Source organism: Aythya fuligula, chromosome 7 (genome assembly GCF_009819795.1).
Source record: "Aythya fuligula isolate bAytFul2 chromosome 7, bAytFul2.pri, whole genome shotgun sequence".
In the NCBI taxonomy this organism is placed as follows: domain Eukaryota; kingdom Metazoa; phylum Chordata; class Aves; order Anseriformes; family Anatidae; genus Aythya; species Aythya fuligula.
Genome location: NC_045565.1, coordinates 25,172,490 through 25,188,851, shown reverse-complemented (window position 1 = coordinate 25,188,851; position 16,362 = coordinate 25,172,490). Strand labels below are relative to the sequence as shown.

At 41.5% G+C, this 16,362-nt stretch overlaps 2 protein-coding genes across 5 annotated transcripts in view; one reads left to right on the top strand and one right to left on the bottom strand.

Moving 5' to 3' along the window:
* SLK (STE20 like kinase) overlaps positions 1 to 13,690 on the bottom strand; it is a 48,153-nt gene extending 34,463 nt beyond the window's left edge. For both annotated transcript variants that reach the window (XM_032190748.1, XM_032190749.1), the window contains exon 1: positions 13,284 to 13,690. In XM_032190748.1, the coding sequence (XP_032046639.1) occupies positions 13,284 to 13,433 (150 nt within the window). In that variant the 5' untranslated portion in view covers positions 13,434 to 13,690. The remainder of the gene's footprint in view (positions 1 to 13,283) is intronic.
* A 254-nt stretch (positions 13,691 to 13,944) lies between these two features.
* The window catches only part of STN1 (STN1 subunit of CST complex), a 41,080-nt gene continuing 38,662 nt past the window's right edge, over positions 13,945 to 16,362 (top strand). For 2 of the 3 annotated variants that reach the window (XM_032191354.1, XM_032191352.1), the window contains exon 1: positions 13,956 to 14,006. The gene's annotated coding sequence lies outside the window, so the exon portion shown is untranslated. Of the gene's footprint in view, positions 14,007 to 16,362 lie in introns of all 3 variants that reach the window. The other variant, XM_032191353.1, reaches the window with a different exon arrangement.

The following is a 16,362-nucleotide window of genomic DNA, read 5'->3' as shown; positions in this document are numbered from 1 at the left end:
GAAATCTGACTCCTTTACCTGGGGGCATTCTCTATTGTTATCTTGCTTCTATCCTCTGCTAGAGGCAGAAGCCTTAGTGCACTGGATTTCTTAGTTCACTTAGAAATGCAGTTTGCTTAGATTTCTTCCATTAACAACATGGCTCAGAGAGCCAACATTATTCCTGCTAACATCTTTTCCTAGGGAGACATTTGGACTTTTAGAAGCCATCTCCACAGCTGCCTGCAAACAAATACATCATGGAGAATTTTGGCTTCGTTTAGTACGAAGTCATTTTGTTTACTAGCATTTTACAGACTACATGTTGTACATTCACAGCTGTACACATATTACCCTAGAATTTAAATAAAGTAGTTAGGTCAAGCCACAGTTCCCCCTTACTCCGTTCCTTTGAGTTAGGTAAGGAAACACAAAATTAGGAATTCTTCTGCCCAGGGCCTTTAGCCAGATCAGAGGTAAGATGGCTAGATCAGTTTTTCAAGCCAGTTTCCAATGCCAGTTGTGCATTCATGCACAACAACAAAAAAAACACATCCACAGAAACTTGTTTTTCCCAACTAGAAATGAACAAGTCAACAAAAATAATAAAGAACAAATGACAATTTCTTTGGACTTTAAGAACCCTTCAACAAAGACCTTCTGACAGGTTACTAGGGAAACTACATAGTCATAGAAATGAAATGCGGTGCAGTCATTAAGTTAAAAAAAAATTGCTGTCAAAGTAAAGAATGATTAAATACTCTACATTTCAGATGCAGAACGAAAACATTTGAGGATCTGTACTAAGAGTTTATTCTCTGTATTTACTGTAGAAGATGACTGGATATAACAGAATTTAATCATTATTTGAAGTGTATATACCTCACTAGCTCAAGAAAACGGTCAGTTTGGGAAATGGTACTGCAGAGCCCGACCCTGCAATGCGAACCATGTTCGAGACTTGCAGTGAGCACAGCTAAATGGCCAGAGGGGAAAGATTAAACAAAACAAAATGAAGCACTACCATCCCATTTCATTCTGTCTTACTAATATAAGCAATAAAAGAATACTTCATACATTAAGGAGAAAAATATAAGCTATATAAGCAGTTTAAAGTCTACTATTTTACATAAAGACATTTGATGAAAAAGTGAAGTCACAGTTGTAGCGTAGTGGGAAGTGAAACGACTGCATCAATGCCACATTCATATTGGCAAGAGCTCTTGCAAAACTATCAAAGCGCATACTCTGTATTGCTCCACGCAGGCTCTCGCCTGTTGAGATGAAACTTCCCCTATTTCTGAAGGAAAGAGGAAGTAGAGTAGCTCTTGGCAGTTTTCATTAAAAAGCTATATATCATCCTCCTTACGTAAGACTGTTACAGGGACAAATTCATAATTCTTTTGGTATTAATGTATTTTAAGAAACAGGAACTCCAGCATTCTAGAGGGAAGTTATTGCTCTTATGCATGTATCTTTTAAGTCAATTAATAGAAACCAACGGCAAAGACAACAAAACAACAAGAAGTCAATACAGTTAAGTCAGTTTCTTTCAACTCTTCCATTGCTTTGTAATATGAACAAGATATTTTCAGGTCAGTTCTACAAAATGTATTCTGATGTACATTATTTAGTGCTTACAGTCTGTGACTTCCCCTTAGTTTTATTATGAGTCTTTTACATAATGATGCTAAAGCTACGTGTCATCTCACGGAAACAGCAGGAAATCTTCTGACAGCAAGGCAAAAAGGTTCTCTCACATAGTATTCAGTGTTCTAGCTATATTTTTGTGCTGCAGGTATCACATATCAAGAGATGAGGAAATCATCTGAACAAACATTTGTTATTCCTTGTAAATCGGCTATTCAAGTGCCACCAAAACAGCAACTTGGGTTCTGTAAGTAAACTTCATTCACATTCAGCAGAGTAGTGGGACAAGTTGCTTCCGATGTTAACTTTCAGAATCAGTTTCTTTTTTAAATGGTGAATTCCAACAACTTTTGAGCCAAAGCTGAACCTGTCCTGTCCTTTCTACCTTGCATCAGCACTGTCACTTGTCTGGCCCTCCTGTGAGCTGGCTGGAGGACAGGAACTGACTGTGTACGCTCAGCTTCTGGATGGGTTTGGTCCCCTGGCCCAGATCATCACAGGGTCAGCGAGCACCAAAGCTGTCACAAGTAGCAGGTGGGAATGGGAATACTGGGTCAGCACTCTGGCTGAGTTGACTTGTGCTGTTGTAACCTGGTGTGGAAGGCAGACAGGGAGAAGACCCAAACACTCCAACAGTCGCTTCTGTACTTCCTAGAGACATTGAAAATCTGAGAAAACATGTTACTGACTGTTTCACCTAGTATCACAGTTCCATGTTGTTTCAGTTTTCAAAAGAACCTTAAGGCTAAGAGTTGAGTTTGACACTAAAAAGTTTTAAAGTCATCAGCTATTAAACATCCATTTTCTATGTGCCAGGATCCCTGAAGTGCTTTGAGTTAAGCTCTCAGGCTTTTCTCTTGCTCAACTGCAGCCCTTTGAATTATTTAAGGTTTTTATTATTTGAACTGTAGTAACATTTAAAGAAATTGGCTCTGTTTATGGTACAGTATTGATTAAGACTAAAACTTTTTTTTTTATTGCACCAGCCCAAAGGGAAACGTTCCCATGCTGGACAACTAAAGGCTAAGTTTATGACAGCATCAAAACTCATGTCCCTGAAACAGGAGAATTAAGAAGCCTGTACACTAGCATTTTTATATTTCACTTTTAAATACTATTGTTTGAAGCCTAACATTAAATTAAACAAACAACTCCTAGGGTCATTAAGCTGACCAGAACATCTAGGTCTGCTACTAAGGGTCAGCTTAAAGCTCTTGCTGTAACAAAGGAGGCACTTTCAGGTAACAGCTATCCTTGTCCATAGGAAACACTTGACAGTTCTTGTTTATATGATGATCCTTCAGCGTTCAGACTTCCCACCCGGAAGAGATGAAAAGTAGCAGCAGACTGCTTTCCTCTTTCCGGTTACTTACAAAGCCAGTTAGTGCATTTCCACTAGCAGTAAAAACTATTCGGAAGGTGAAAGAGTGAAAAACAAGCTTGGCTGAACTCTTAGGAGTACCCATTGAGTTTGTTTTAGGGTAATGCCTTTCCAAACCCTTCTGACCACATTTCCCAGAGCTGATCTGACGTTCCAGACTTGCACAGGATGATGCAGTTGTGCAGACCTCTGGATCTGACCCAGGATTGCACTGAGGAGCAGAACAGCTCACTTGAATGGTGAATTAAAAGATCCCCAGTAGCCATGGAGGTCATGCAAGTGAGATAGAGAAGGCAGAAAGAAAGACAGTTAAACCATTAAGGAATCAAGCAGTTGGTCTTACAAATACAAAATAAAAAGGTTGGGCCTCTTCAATTCAGACAGGAAAAAAAGCTTAAAGGTGGGGCAGGAACATGACTGAGCTTTCCAAAATTAACACAGCAGCACACTGAATTGAATACAACCTGACTGGCACAAAGGCTCTGAAGGAGATGAGTTTACTGCAACATGCTAATTCTTGCTGAAGCTCTCAACTGAGATTTCTCAATTGAAGTTTTACCTACTAATTACAAAGCATTAACTCTTTAGCTGGTAAAGCACTGCTTGGAAATACAAGTGGAAAGTCATCTGTTAAGCTGTAAAAACCAGACAACTGTTGGAGGAAAAACTTGGGATTTCCAGCATAAATCTGTGTCCAGAGGGCTATGTCCTACAAGATACAGTAAGAATTAATTCCAGTGCAACTTCCCTTGGAACACTGTTTTCTTAGTCACAGTTATGACTAAGAATTTCTAGAGATAAGACCTAGTTCCCCAAAGTCCTCCTTAAGCAAGCAAATCCCAGATGTAAAATGCTGTCCAATTCAATATCAAAACTGAAAAGGGGACAATCTTCTCTAACTCATTATCAAGCTGGAGGGATTCAAGAACAATTCTGCCTTAGCACTGGGATTCACCATTGCTTTCATACCAGGTAAAACAATTTTTGTGTAGGCACAACTGAAGTTCTCAGGTAATGGTTCCCCTGAAATTGCTGTAGACTACAGTTGCAATTCCACTCTCAGCTCACCCACTCATTTGGAATTACTGCATTAAGGAAACTTCAGGAAAATTCTTTACAAGAATACTGAACTCCCTTTATATCACCTCCTTCAGTTTCACATACCAAGATTTGGAAAACAGCAACCAACAGATTAACTTAAGGCTGCCTTTTGAAGGTAACAGTCACTGAGCCCTCTGTAATACAGAGGGATTGAGCAAATTTTAAATGCTACTCAATCAATGTAGCTCTTATGGAACAATCCTACTTTTTCACTCCTTCACTTTCTTCTCCATAGAAAGTCGATAAAAATTTAAAATCACATCATAGGAAAACATACTTCAGGTAGAAACACTTCCTAAAGCCAGATTTGGGGTTAAACTTGATTCCAGCATTAATCTATTCTTGAGCCATTTATTGCTCTTGGCTACAGGTAATTAAACAGAAAATGGCTCAGAAATAAACAGATATATAAAGGGGAAAAATGCTCATGTCTTTCTTCTAGATTCTAAACCAGTGTTCATACTTAGCTGTTTGAAATTTCCCTCTCTATATAAACATATGCAGTGCAAATCACTCCTCATCCAGAAGAGTGAAAAAGAACAAGAAAAATCTATATGCTATGACTTTAATATTGGAACTTGCTTTTATGGACATTTCAAAGTGCTTTAAGAAAAAATATGTCCTCTTCAAACCAAATATGATAGTTTAAGTAGATGCATTAAGCATACAAAGAATCTTCCATTATTATTTGTTTTTTCTTTAGGTAAATTTTCTGCTGTACATTTTACTTGTTTTACGTGCATGAGCATAGTGCATATTCAACAGAAAATCAGAAATGTCAGTGGAATGTTAACATTTCCTGTGATGCCCTGGTTTTTAGTTGAAGTACAAATATCATTGAAGACCAATCTGAGGTAGCCTGCTAGATTTTATCCATTAGTTAATTTTTAGTGCCTGTCATCGTTCAAACATTCTGCAAGTACTAGATCTTCATCTATAAAAAGACTTCATTTTCTGAGTAGGAAGAAGTGTTTCCACAGAACATATTTGAAAGTTAAGATATTCTCTTCAGCAGTCCATACAGTAATCATATTATAAAGTCATTAAAAGTGAATGCGAAAGAGGGAGATACAATATATATTTTACACAGGTTTGGAGATGAACTATAAACCCTCATTCATCTTTTGTTTTGCTGGCTACTCCACCCAGGTTTGTTGTTTGTCTAACAGCAAATTTCATGGCTTTTCCATCACTGAACACCGAACGGTGGAACAATCTGGACAGTATCTAGTGAAGAGACAGCACAAGCCTCGAAATTGAGTAATTTGGCAGTTACTGTAAAGTAAGACTACAGGCAGAAGAGTTGAAACAAGATGACTTTGGCAATTGAGCTTATAATCTGAATATAATTAAAGGCTATTGGGGGAGCACAAAGGAGCAAAGACTGAAAAAAGTATTCATAAATTACACTTCAGGCACCAGGGTCTCAAGGAATGCATTTAAGATCACAAACCGGAAGATTTAATTACATGCTGCCTCTGCTACAGAAATGCAACTGTCATTAAGGAGCGTGATGGTTATAATCTTGTAAGATTCTCAAAACGTGGGTCATGGTCCATGAAATATGTAAGGTCCATTCACAGCTGCACTCAGCAGTGGTAGTAATTAGGATAAACTGGTAAACAGCTCTAAAGCTTACCTGTAATACAAAAGAGCCAAGCAAATTTTGTGTTTACACCATGCACACACCTCAGATGTATGATAGGCAGCTACATACAACAAGGCAGGACTTCGTACACAGATCTGGGAATCATTAAGCCACAGGTGCCACCAAACGATGTTCGTAATACTCAGTGGGTACCATTCTGCAACCTGAATACTGATGTGAATGGCAGACATTTCTACTTCCACCTTGGACAGTGTTGAAAGAGAGTGGTAAGGCAACCTGAGAGTTTATAATGCACAGTAGTCACATCAAAGTCTCCTACTTATTCTGGTTCCTTAAGTTTACTCTAAAACAAACAAAAAAAAACAACAGTGCTGCTTTCAGAGAATGTAAAAAAATAAATAAATCTGGAGACATCAGAGACCTAGAAAAAAAATTATCATTTGATGACTGAGTGTTTAAAAATTGCTGCATTCTTATGTTGCTACTTACATGCCCTTCAGGAGCTCCAGACAATTTACTGGAAAAACCTTTCTTCAAGGCTCAATTTTGGAAGGCTGTAGTGGCAAAGGGGCAGAAAAAAGGGAGGTTCCTTATGTTTCCTATCATTTTATGTTTGCACTGGGGAAAACTGTCATTTCAGGTCACAGACAACATCAGAAATTAATAAAACTGCAAGAGAAAAAACTATTGAGAAAGAACCAACTTGGGCATCTCACAAGTATTCTCATCACCTACAGTCTGACCCTAAACGAGGGGAATTATGGCAATTTTGTGCCATTTTAAAATTTAAAACAGCCATTTAAAAAAAAACATTACTTCCAGGATGTTTTCCAAATTTAGATTTTTTTTTTCTCCCCCATTTCTGAATAAGAATCGTAAAGTAGGGACCACAGCAATCGCAAACACAAATCCAATGAATTATTCCTTCATTATTGTTTATGGGGTGGTCAAATCTAGAATTTGGGTGACCACCAAAAGAAACTTGCAAACTACTGCTCTGCAACAATAGCACATACTGCTGCCTGGGGGATTGTATTACTGGAGGGCTATTTCTCTGCCCAAGATTTAGTTGAGAAGGTTTAACCAATTTGTCTACAAGACCTGTTAAAAAAAAAAACATTACCACATTTTTTCAGCTCCTATATCAGAATTATTAGACCACATGTGACTTAAGCATGAGGAATTATTTCACCAAGTTAGAGCAGCTGAAAAAAAAAAAAGCTTCATTCTGCAATGTACTTGAAAAAACAACGCAGTCACGTTTTGCTTATGCCTAAAATCCAAGGAGAGTCTTACTCTCCAGACAAGAAACCAAGCACACTAATAGTTAGCTAGGAGATATGAACTATCAGGTTACATGGAAAAAATAGCAACTTCTATAAACAGTTTAGAACTCCAAGTAAATAGGAAATGGTTATTTGATTTTTTTTAAACAGTTTATATAGCTGTGCTCACACCTTGGAAAAGATGACTGCCTCACTAAGAAGTGGTCATGAGCAATTTATATTTATCCTCCACAAACTTGTCTGCAGCTTTAATTCTGAAGGCAAGAGACAGACAATACATTAGTCATAAGTTAAGTATTGTGATGCTGGTTTTCGGCCAAGTCACTAAGACATCCAAAAAGTGAGGCACTTAACATGTGCCTACTTCTTACTTCTTCAGAGTATTTCCTCACCACAAACTAAATGAAAAGGAGACGTCACTGCCTGCAAATATCCACTTAAAACAAGAAAATTCCTCTTTACAACCCACAGACAGCTTACTTGCACTACCCATCTCCTCAGAAAACTTTGTGAAAGTGACAATAGGTGTAAAGAGATCTGCGAAGCTTTTGCCTTACCACAATTTCTTGGGTTTAAACAGTGATATTGCCTTCTCCTTATCTGGTATCTTCAACACACTAGAACTGCAGCAGCGTGACAGTAAAGATAAGACTACAGAGCAGCAGGCAAAAGGAAGAAAAGGTTAACTTTGAGCAACTCACCAAGCTGATCAGCCAGACTAAAATCCTTCGTCTTCTGTGGACGGCATGCATCTTCTTTTCATCTAGAGCCTATAAAGCAGCCCTAAAACATCCAGGCTACTCTTACGGAAAGGACTGACCTCAACAAGCTTTAAGAAAAGCTTTAGCTCTATTTTATATGGATTGCATATTTAAAATTTAACATTATCATCTTATACATTACTCTCTTGAGAGTAAATCAGCTCTCCTCCCCTCTCTCCTTTATCTACTAATGCCTCAATGGCTAAACAAAGCAACATGGCATTGAAGTGAATATTAATTCGGATCTCTTGAGGACAACTGAACTATTTTACTGCTCTAGTTTAATAAGAGGTCAACTCATATATAGTCAGTTATGAATGGAAATAGATCAGAACGATTAAGTACAGCAAACAACTTTTATCAAGATTGCTGGAAGTTCTGAACAGATTCACTCTTATGTATTAAAATTTAATCTAGCATATTTTCGCCTGCTTATTCTTTCCATGTCCAGCCTTATTGCAGCCATGCACGAAACTTCAGGTTCCTGAAACACAGTACTTGACTGGAAACATAACACACAAGATTTCAGATGAACTCAAGCAATGCACTTCTGCATGGACTGCATCTTTAATGTGAAAGGCTTGTGAGTTCCAACAGCTCTAAAATCCTTCTGAACAATTACCTGCTAGTAGAGCTAATGACACTACGTAAATCAAAAGAAACAACAGATGAAAAAAGCCACCAGTGAGTGCTTCAGCTTAGATATTAATTGGTCAGATCTACTCTTGCAAGTGGTAAGTCACAGAAGTGAAAGATAGCCATCCTAGCAAACAGTGCGATACATTAGTGTTGTAAAGAGAACTTCAAGCTGCAATATCTGACTGTAGCAATGCTTTAGACAAATGTGCCTCTAAGGCCATGGAGACTAGGAAATATAAGTTCTCCTCGTTCTGCCCTGACTTTGTTTTCAGGACAGACTTCAGGCATTTTTTCATGTTAGAAAATAAGATATGATGCAGCATTAGACAAAAAGTATTTCTAAGCAGCCACCATTTGTCAGTTATGTTGGTGGTTTTTTTTAAAGCATTAAAAGGAGTTAAAGCTGGTTAAATGAGGCAGCCAAAATGGTCTGGTTTTATTAAATCGCTATTCAAGAATTGTGTGTTTCTGGCTGCTGTAGAAGACATTAAGGCAAAGCAAGCTCTTCTGAAAGTCACACAGTTCCATTAGAGGCAAGTTTTAAATACAGAAACAAAAGCTCAACTTAAACGAAGCTACATCACTAGTTTATTTCATTTAAAGGACGTAACATTATCAAAAGTCCTCTTTCATTAGACAGAGCTGAGTTTGTATTGGCTGGTTTTGCAGACAAAGTATAGAGGAATACTTATGCAGTTGTAACTTTTCAGAAGAAAATTCATTTGGTTATGCTGCTCGCCCTGATTATAGCTACCAGCTTCCAAAACATTTCTGCTCCCGACTAAAGAGGAAGCAGAGCTGGCTTTTTAACCATGCAGTGGTTAATTGCTGACAGTTGGAAGACTTGTCTTGGTAACTTCAGATGAAATACAAATATTTGACTTCCCAAATTGCTATAAGAATCTTGCACGCACAATGCCTCCAACATCTAATATTCGGGGTAATAAATGTGACACTATAAATGGGCAGAATATGCCAATTCAAACCGAGAAGCATGAATACAATTCAAAATCAGACAAGTACAAAGGGCTCTCTCAAGGAAACTGGACAGTTTCTCTCACACTGTGTATATACACACAGTATTTTCCCTATATACCATATATAGGTACCTTGCTATCTTACACAGTATCCTGCCACGCATATTCTGCCGGTATAGAATGTGTTCCCACAGAAAACCTAAAATTAGTATATTTGTACAGATGGCACCCATAATTATCATAACGATGCACTGAAGACCACAAATTTCTTGGAGGAGTAGACTCCAGCAAAGGGCTCAGAGATCACACCAACAAAGCACTACAGAAATGTCTTTCTGCAGTATAAGGGTTCTTATGTTAGAGTACAGTATTCATAATACCAAAAAAAAAGGGCTGGCAAATTTTACTGAAATACAGTCCCAGCATTTTATTTCCCTTCACATGTTCACTCAGGAAGATATCTGCATTTTAATTAGCTGTGCATCTGTATGATAAAGAGGCTCAGTCAGGAGCTTTAGCAAGAAAGCCCCAGAACACATTAGGCATTTTTAAAGGTCTGTTTTCACACCATCTGAACAGTAACTTCTGTCAATTTAGAAAGCAGCCTAAAGCTGATGAAAGACTTCACACGGTTACTTAAAATGACTATACTTTAACAATTACTTACACTGATTGACCTTAAAGAGATCTGCACTACAGGCACTGAACTGGCATTTGATACAAATAGGGTAATGTAACACACAATAATATAACATCATATAATAATGGAACTAAGTTACAAAGCAAACTGTTTACAATAAACTTTAACACTTGAAGCCTAAAATTTTTCAGGAAACTTGATCAAATCAGATGTTTTAATCCTTAAGGAAATAAAATAACAAGTAGTTGGAGAGCTACCTAGCTCCCAGTTTAAGTTGAAATTCCTGCTTCTTCAATGTCTTTCTGAACCCTGGCATCCCAACCAGGAATTCTTGGAAACCCACAAATGGCAGTTAAAAAAGATTGGAAAGAAGTCCATATCAGCAACCTCACCATTCTCTTTCCAAGGGCCATCACCTGATACTGAAGAACCACAAGAGCCTAGAAATTGAAAAAGGATGAAAAGCTACCCCATTATTCCTTAACCAAGAGCAAAAAAAGAAAGGAAAACAGCCTAAAAGTGGCCTCTCTGAAGAGGCTGAAAAGGCCAGAAGGAGAAGCCCTGTACAACCATCAACCTTGCCACGGGCAGCCTGCAGTTACACAGCCCCTCTGAGCACAGGAGGGGCTTGCAACAGCAGCTGAACACTTGGAAGTTTTAAGGACCACTACTCCTGAACATCATTTAGAAGTCAGCGAACACAAATCCCTCAATTGTCAGGGCCATGTGAGCTTTAGAAGATGACAACAGACAGCATCAGAGGAAATAAGCTCTTCCTGTAATTTAAACAAGTTACAAAAAATAAGCAAGACCCTTGTACTTGATTGGGAAGAATGGAAATGAATCACAAGCTTCCAATACCCCGAAGGCTTAACTATCACTAGATGCAGTATTTTTTAATGTAAAAAAATATTATCAGCAAGGCTTCATAATCCTGCCAGAATCATTTAAAAGTTGCTTTTGAGTATCTATTTAAATATTTGATACTCTTGTCCAAAAGATGAGCTTACAGCTAAGCCAAATACTTTTCTAGGGAAAATCAGAGCATGCAGCCTATGTTTTTATTAAAAACACAAAGTTTATAAAGCCTTATTTATCTGACCATTTATTTCGTCCTGCATCTGCCAAGGCTCCAAGAACAAGGACATTCATACAGTGACTCCTAGGATCTTAATTACAAAGATGTTTTAACCTTTGCAAATCCCGTTTATAGAGTTAAAATATAGTACAACTCTGTTTCTATGCACAGACTGGCAGTTTCCACTAATTTTCCACCTCAGGAGTAACTGCAGAAGGGTGTTGTGACATCAGCTTCAGCTAAAAATGCTCTAACCACTTCTTTGGTAGAACTCATATCTGATTAACCATTTACAGGAATTCAAAATGGAGATGATTAAACTCTTGAAGCATGTTCATGAAGTTTTAATGAATGTTTTGATTATTAATGTTAAGCAAAGAGACTTCTTTTTGTCAAACGTAACTGGCACTAGGGTTATCTTCTGTTTAAAAAACAAAAGCTAACAGTCTCCACAAGTTGACAGTTCTGTTAACAGTTTTAATTCCAAAATTTGAGTAGGTATTAAAGGGGTTATTCTTGCAGTTGCTCAATTGAGGTGTATATCCAAGAAAGAACACTACAACACACCCTTGCTTTCGAAACACTTCCTTGCCAAGCATGCTCAGATGCAGGAAAACAAGCACAGTTTGTATCTGAGCGTAATCCTTTTTCCTCAAACTAGGTGGAAACAAAATGAATGCTGCTGCGTACATGCAGCAAGACTCATTTTTCTAAACAGGATTTTTTTTTTCCCCCTGAAACACTGGTACCTGTGCTACACATTCATCGATTTTAGCTGTGTTACTGCATGTGTAATTCTGACTACCAGAATTTTAAGAGGGTTTAATTTCAAAAACTTCAAGATAAAGTGTTTACACTTTGCCACTTCCCAATCAGATAAAAATCCATCTAACTTGAAAACTCTCTTGATGTAGACAAATTGCACTGATAAGCAAAATTTATCGGTTCTCTTGCTCAGACACCTTCCTCTACAGACTGGGGCTCAGACAGAGATGCTGACTGATAAATATGAATTGACAAGAGGTTTGCAGATGGGAGGGGAAATGCACGTGGGGGCGGGGGAAAACATTTAGTATTGTTTCTTTAAGGCTCCCCCAGTCATCTCTCTGGGACAGAGCATCATAGTCACAGAAAAGAAAACAAAACTCCACACTTAGAAATCCAAAGTTCTAAGAAATAACCCCAATTCTCAGCAAATGCTCTTAGAGACAACGCGATGCTTTTAAAGTCACCAAGCTTTATGAGGCAGCAACTTCAGCCATATTCCCCAGTCGTTTTAATAAGAAAAATTATGATCTTCCACACTGACAGCAGGACCACCATCTAGCCCACGTACTACACCAACATCAAAATAAACTGGATGCTCCTAACACACAAGATGTAGGCCACTTCCTAGGGGGGGAAAACCCCCAGCATTCTGACTCCACTGGGGCAACACGCTTTTGCTCAAATTCACAAGCAGGTAACACCACAACACAAAGTCTAAAAATAGTTTATACTGAAAATAGCCCAGGTTTCAGGAGTGCAAGATCTGTACCCAGATTTCATGAAGTCTCAAGTGAGACTTTAAGTCTAAAAATGAACACTTCTTGACCAGATTAGCTTTTAGAAACACTGTAAATGCTGTTGTTTCTCATGCTATTATTTCTAGCCCCCACATCTGCTCCAGGGTCCCAATTTATGCCAGTTCCCTGATTCTGTCATGCTTATCCCCCTTGACATTTGTTCCAAACTATCCCTAAATGAGATGTAGAGCATTGATGACTTCTCAGAGGGAAAAATTAGCTGGCGATTTGTCTGAAAACTACCATCCTGTCAAACACCAGCAGTATATCTATTTTATTAGGCTATCTGGCTGGAGAAGTGGCAGATAATAACCCTTGGAAACGCCGCTTTTGCGAGATTAAACAGATGAAACAGAGAAGTTAGGAGCACACGCAGACACCCTGCCACGTACGGACAGCCGGGGTGCCCCATGAGGACCCACGACAGAAGGCCCACAAAACCAGCTCAGCTTGACTCCCACGGGCAGCAAAACTCCAAAAAAAAAGAATAATAAATAGAAAATAGAAATAAAGCAGCCTGAACTTGACGCCCGCCTGGCAGGGCCGCGCTCCACACGTGCCCTGACGGGGGCTCTGAGGCGGGCTCGGCGCCGCCTGAGGGGGAGCCGCGGCCGTACCTTGAACACCTTCCCGAAGGCGCCGTCGCCCAGCTCGCCGATGATCTCCCACAGCTCCTCCGGGTTCAGGTCCCTCTTGACGTGCTCGTACTGCTTCTTCTTCTTCTCGCCGCCCAGCTTGAAGATCTTGCGAAAGTTAAAGAAGGACATCGCGGCTCTCCCCCCCCCCCCACTCCCCTCCTCGCCTCACGGGGCCCGCTGAGGGGAAGCAAACGGCCGGGAGCCCCCCGAGCCTAGGGGCCGGCGGCGGGCCGGGGGGGCATGGCGGCGGCAACAAGTTGCCCGGGCGGCACCGGGGGGTGGTGGTGGCGGTGATAAAGCTGCTCCTCCGCTGAAGGAACGGGGCTGACGGCGCCGCTCCGCTGCCGGGCTCCGCTCCCCGCCCTGGCGCCGAGCGGGGCCGGGCGGCTCCGTTTCCTGCGGGGCGGGGCGGCCCCGGCACCTCCCCCCCCTCCCTCCCCTTCCCGGTACCTCCCCCCCCTCCCTCCCCTCCTCCTCCTCCCGCCGCTGGCGCGTGCGCGCGCCCCGCGCTCGCTCCCCCCCCCCCCCACTCCCCGCCCGCGCGTGCGCGCTCCCGCCCCTCCTCTCCTCCGACGCATGCGCAGACGCCACACCTCCCCCCCAGACAACCAGCACTCGCTGCCAAAGGCGGGTTTTAACCCCAGCCCGCCCGCCCACGTGACGCGGGGAGGGCCAATAGGAGCGCGCCGAGGCCTCCGGCGGGTAAGTTGGTGTCCGGGCCCAAAATGGAGGAGGGCGCGCCCCCGCTCCCCCCCCCCCCTTTTACCTCACCTCACGGCGGGGGGGGGGGGCTCGTTGTCCCCTGAGGTGGCGCTGCCCGCTCCTGCCCCCCCCGTTGCTTTTCCCTCCCTGCCCCTCACAGGCCGAAGGGCCTCGTAAAGTCATTAAGGGTGGAAGAAACCTCCAAAATCATCTGGTCCAGCCACCAGTGTCACCCAGCTGTGTCCCCAAGCACCACGTCCTGCCCTTATGGAGGCCCCGGGCTGCACAGAGGTTCCTTGAGGCGGAAAGGGGCTGCCCAGGGAGACCTGCTTTGGGGGGACACTTGCTTTTTGGGGTTACCTGCTTTTTGGGGGGACACCCACTCTCTGGGGACACTCGCTTTTTGGGGACACTCGCTTTTGCCAGCCCTGCTTCTCCACCTGCCCCTCACCTGCCACAGCAGTCGTGGCATGGCGTAGCATTATATGAGATCTCCCATGGGATCTGATCCCAGCCTTGATTTGCCCTCCCCGACAGCCTCATCCCACAAGCGATTTCTTCATCAAAAAATGGTTGCATTTGAATAGCCGCGGTGCCTGTATGCTGCAAAACGTGTGGTGTGCCTTCACGCGGAAGCGGGAGGTGTGCCCGGCTCCTGGATAAGATGCGATTAGCAGGCATCTCGCAGGCAAAGTTTGGGCTGTGACAGGAGGCGGCAAGCTGATCCTGCAGTTAAGGCAATGATTTGAGACTTAGGAGATCTGGCGATGAGACAAACGCCCTGTGAGAATAATAATGTAACACCATAGCCTCTTACCAACCGGAGTGCCTGCAGTTACCATTAATTTAAGCCGTTCATTAAGAACTTCTAAAGATCAGGCCTCCGGTGTGCATCATTCCTCAGACCATTTTATTAGCATGACAGTAGTTTGCTATCTAACGAGGGCAGTTTATGTGTAAACTCAGTAACGCCAATGAGAGGCTGAGATAGACTGGTTGTGGGGATCGTGGCAGCCCAGGCAGCCTGCCTGAAAGGAACACGATTTTAAGGAATAGAAAATGCTGGGCTAGGTCGAGAAGAGGATTTCAGCAAAGGAGTAGTACAGGTGTTTGTAGTAATAAAGGCTCCAACAGTGGTTCAGAGGGAAATAAGGGCATAGTAGTAGTCTGGAACCGAATTTTCCATCGTGTCATAACAGTGATCTTGGTGGGTGAGGTGTGCTGGGGTTGAAGCCTCTTAAGAATATGTTGGTGTTGTATGGTAAGTAATTGCTACTGCTAATAGTATTTATAGTGTACAGGAACACACTGTGCCCCCACAAAACAAGAAGATGCCCCTGTCAGGAAAATCTGATGAGTGAAGTAACAATGTTGTCATAAGTTAATTTCTTTAATCTGTACAAAATCAGTTTCAAAGGTAGGCCTACTCTATGAATAGAGAGCCTCTCAAATACATTTGCTAACCTAATAGGAGTCTGATTTGCTGTAGCAATCAGCATTGTTCAAAAATGATCTGGGGCTTTGTGGTTCCTTGGTATTGACAGCTGGGATGCATAATGTCAAACCATTGAGGAGGGTGTTAAAGCCCAGACCATTTATGTGTATAAAGCTAATGCCAAGAAACAGCTGCGATCTAGATGAGCTGTTTTCCTTTCACCTTTATGATCCGACTGGCTGCACCTAGTAGCTTCATTTTGAAGCTTCATATACATAGTTGGGATTAAATGCAATAAGAAAGTAAGTATTTTGGTTTTAACTTGGATCTTTAAAGTGCTTTGGGGGCTGATTTGCATCTGGTTGTTTGAACTAATCGATGAGGACAGGGTGGAAAAAAAAAAGGAATCCAAAAGCCTTAGCATGAAATCCTTGTATCTAGGCAGGATCAGCTTTTCTTTAGCCTCGGGGTTAATGTGAGAGGGCAGCGGGGGGTGCGTGCGTGTATGCCAGGGTTTGTAACAGTAACTGGGAATAAATGCCAAAGTGAAAAAAAGTTCTTGAGCTACAAGTGAAGGAATGTAATTGGGTTTGCTCCCGTAAGAGTGATGGCAATTAGGCGACAAAGATACCAGGGCCATGTTCTTTCTCAGCTCTACTGATGAAGAGTGCAAGGAGTTCACATACAGCATCTACATAACTTACTGGTTTGCTTTTAGCACGCGAGTGATAAACCAGGTTCACTCGGAGCAGACCAGGGACAGTAGCGTCATCCTAACACTGACTGAATATTGCTAGGTATTACTGCAGATGTGTTGTTTTAGACTTTTATGAAGATAGTCTCCATACCAGAGAGCTTTTAATTCATATAAGGTTGAAAATACAAGATGAGAGACTGGCACAACAAATGAGCCAAGAAGCT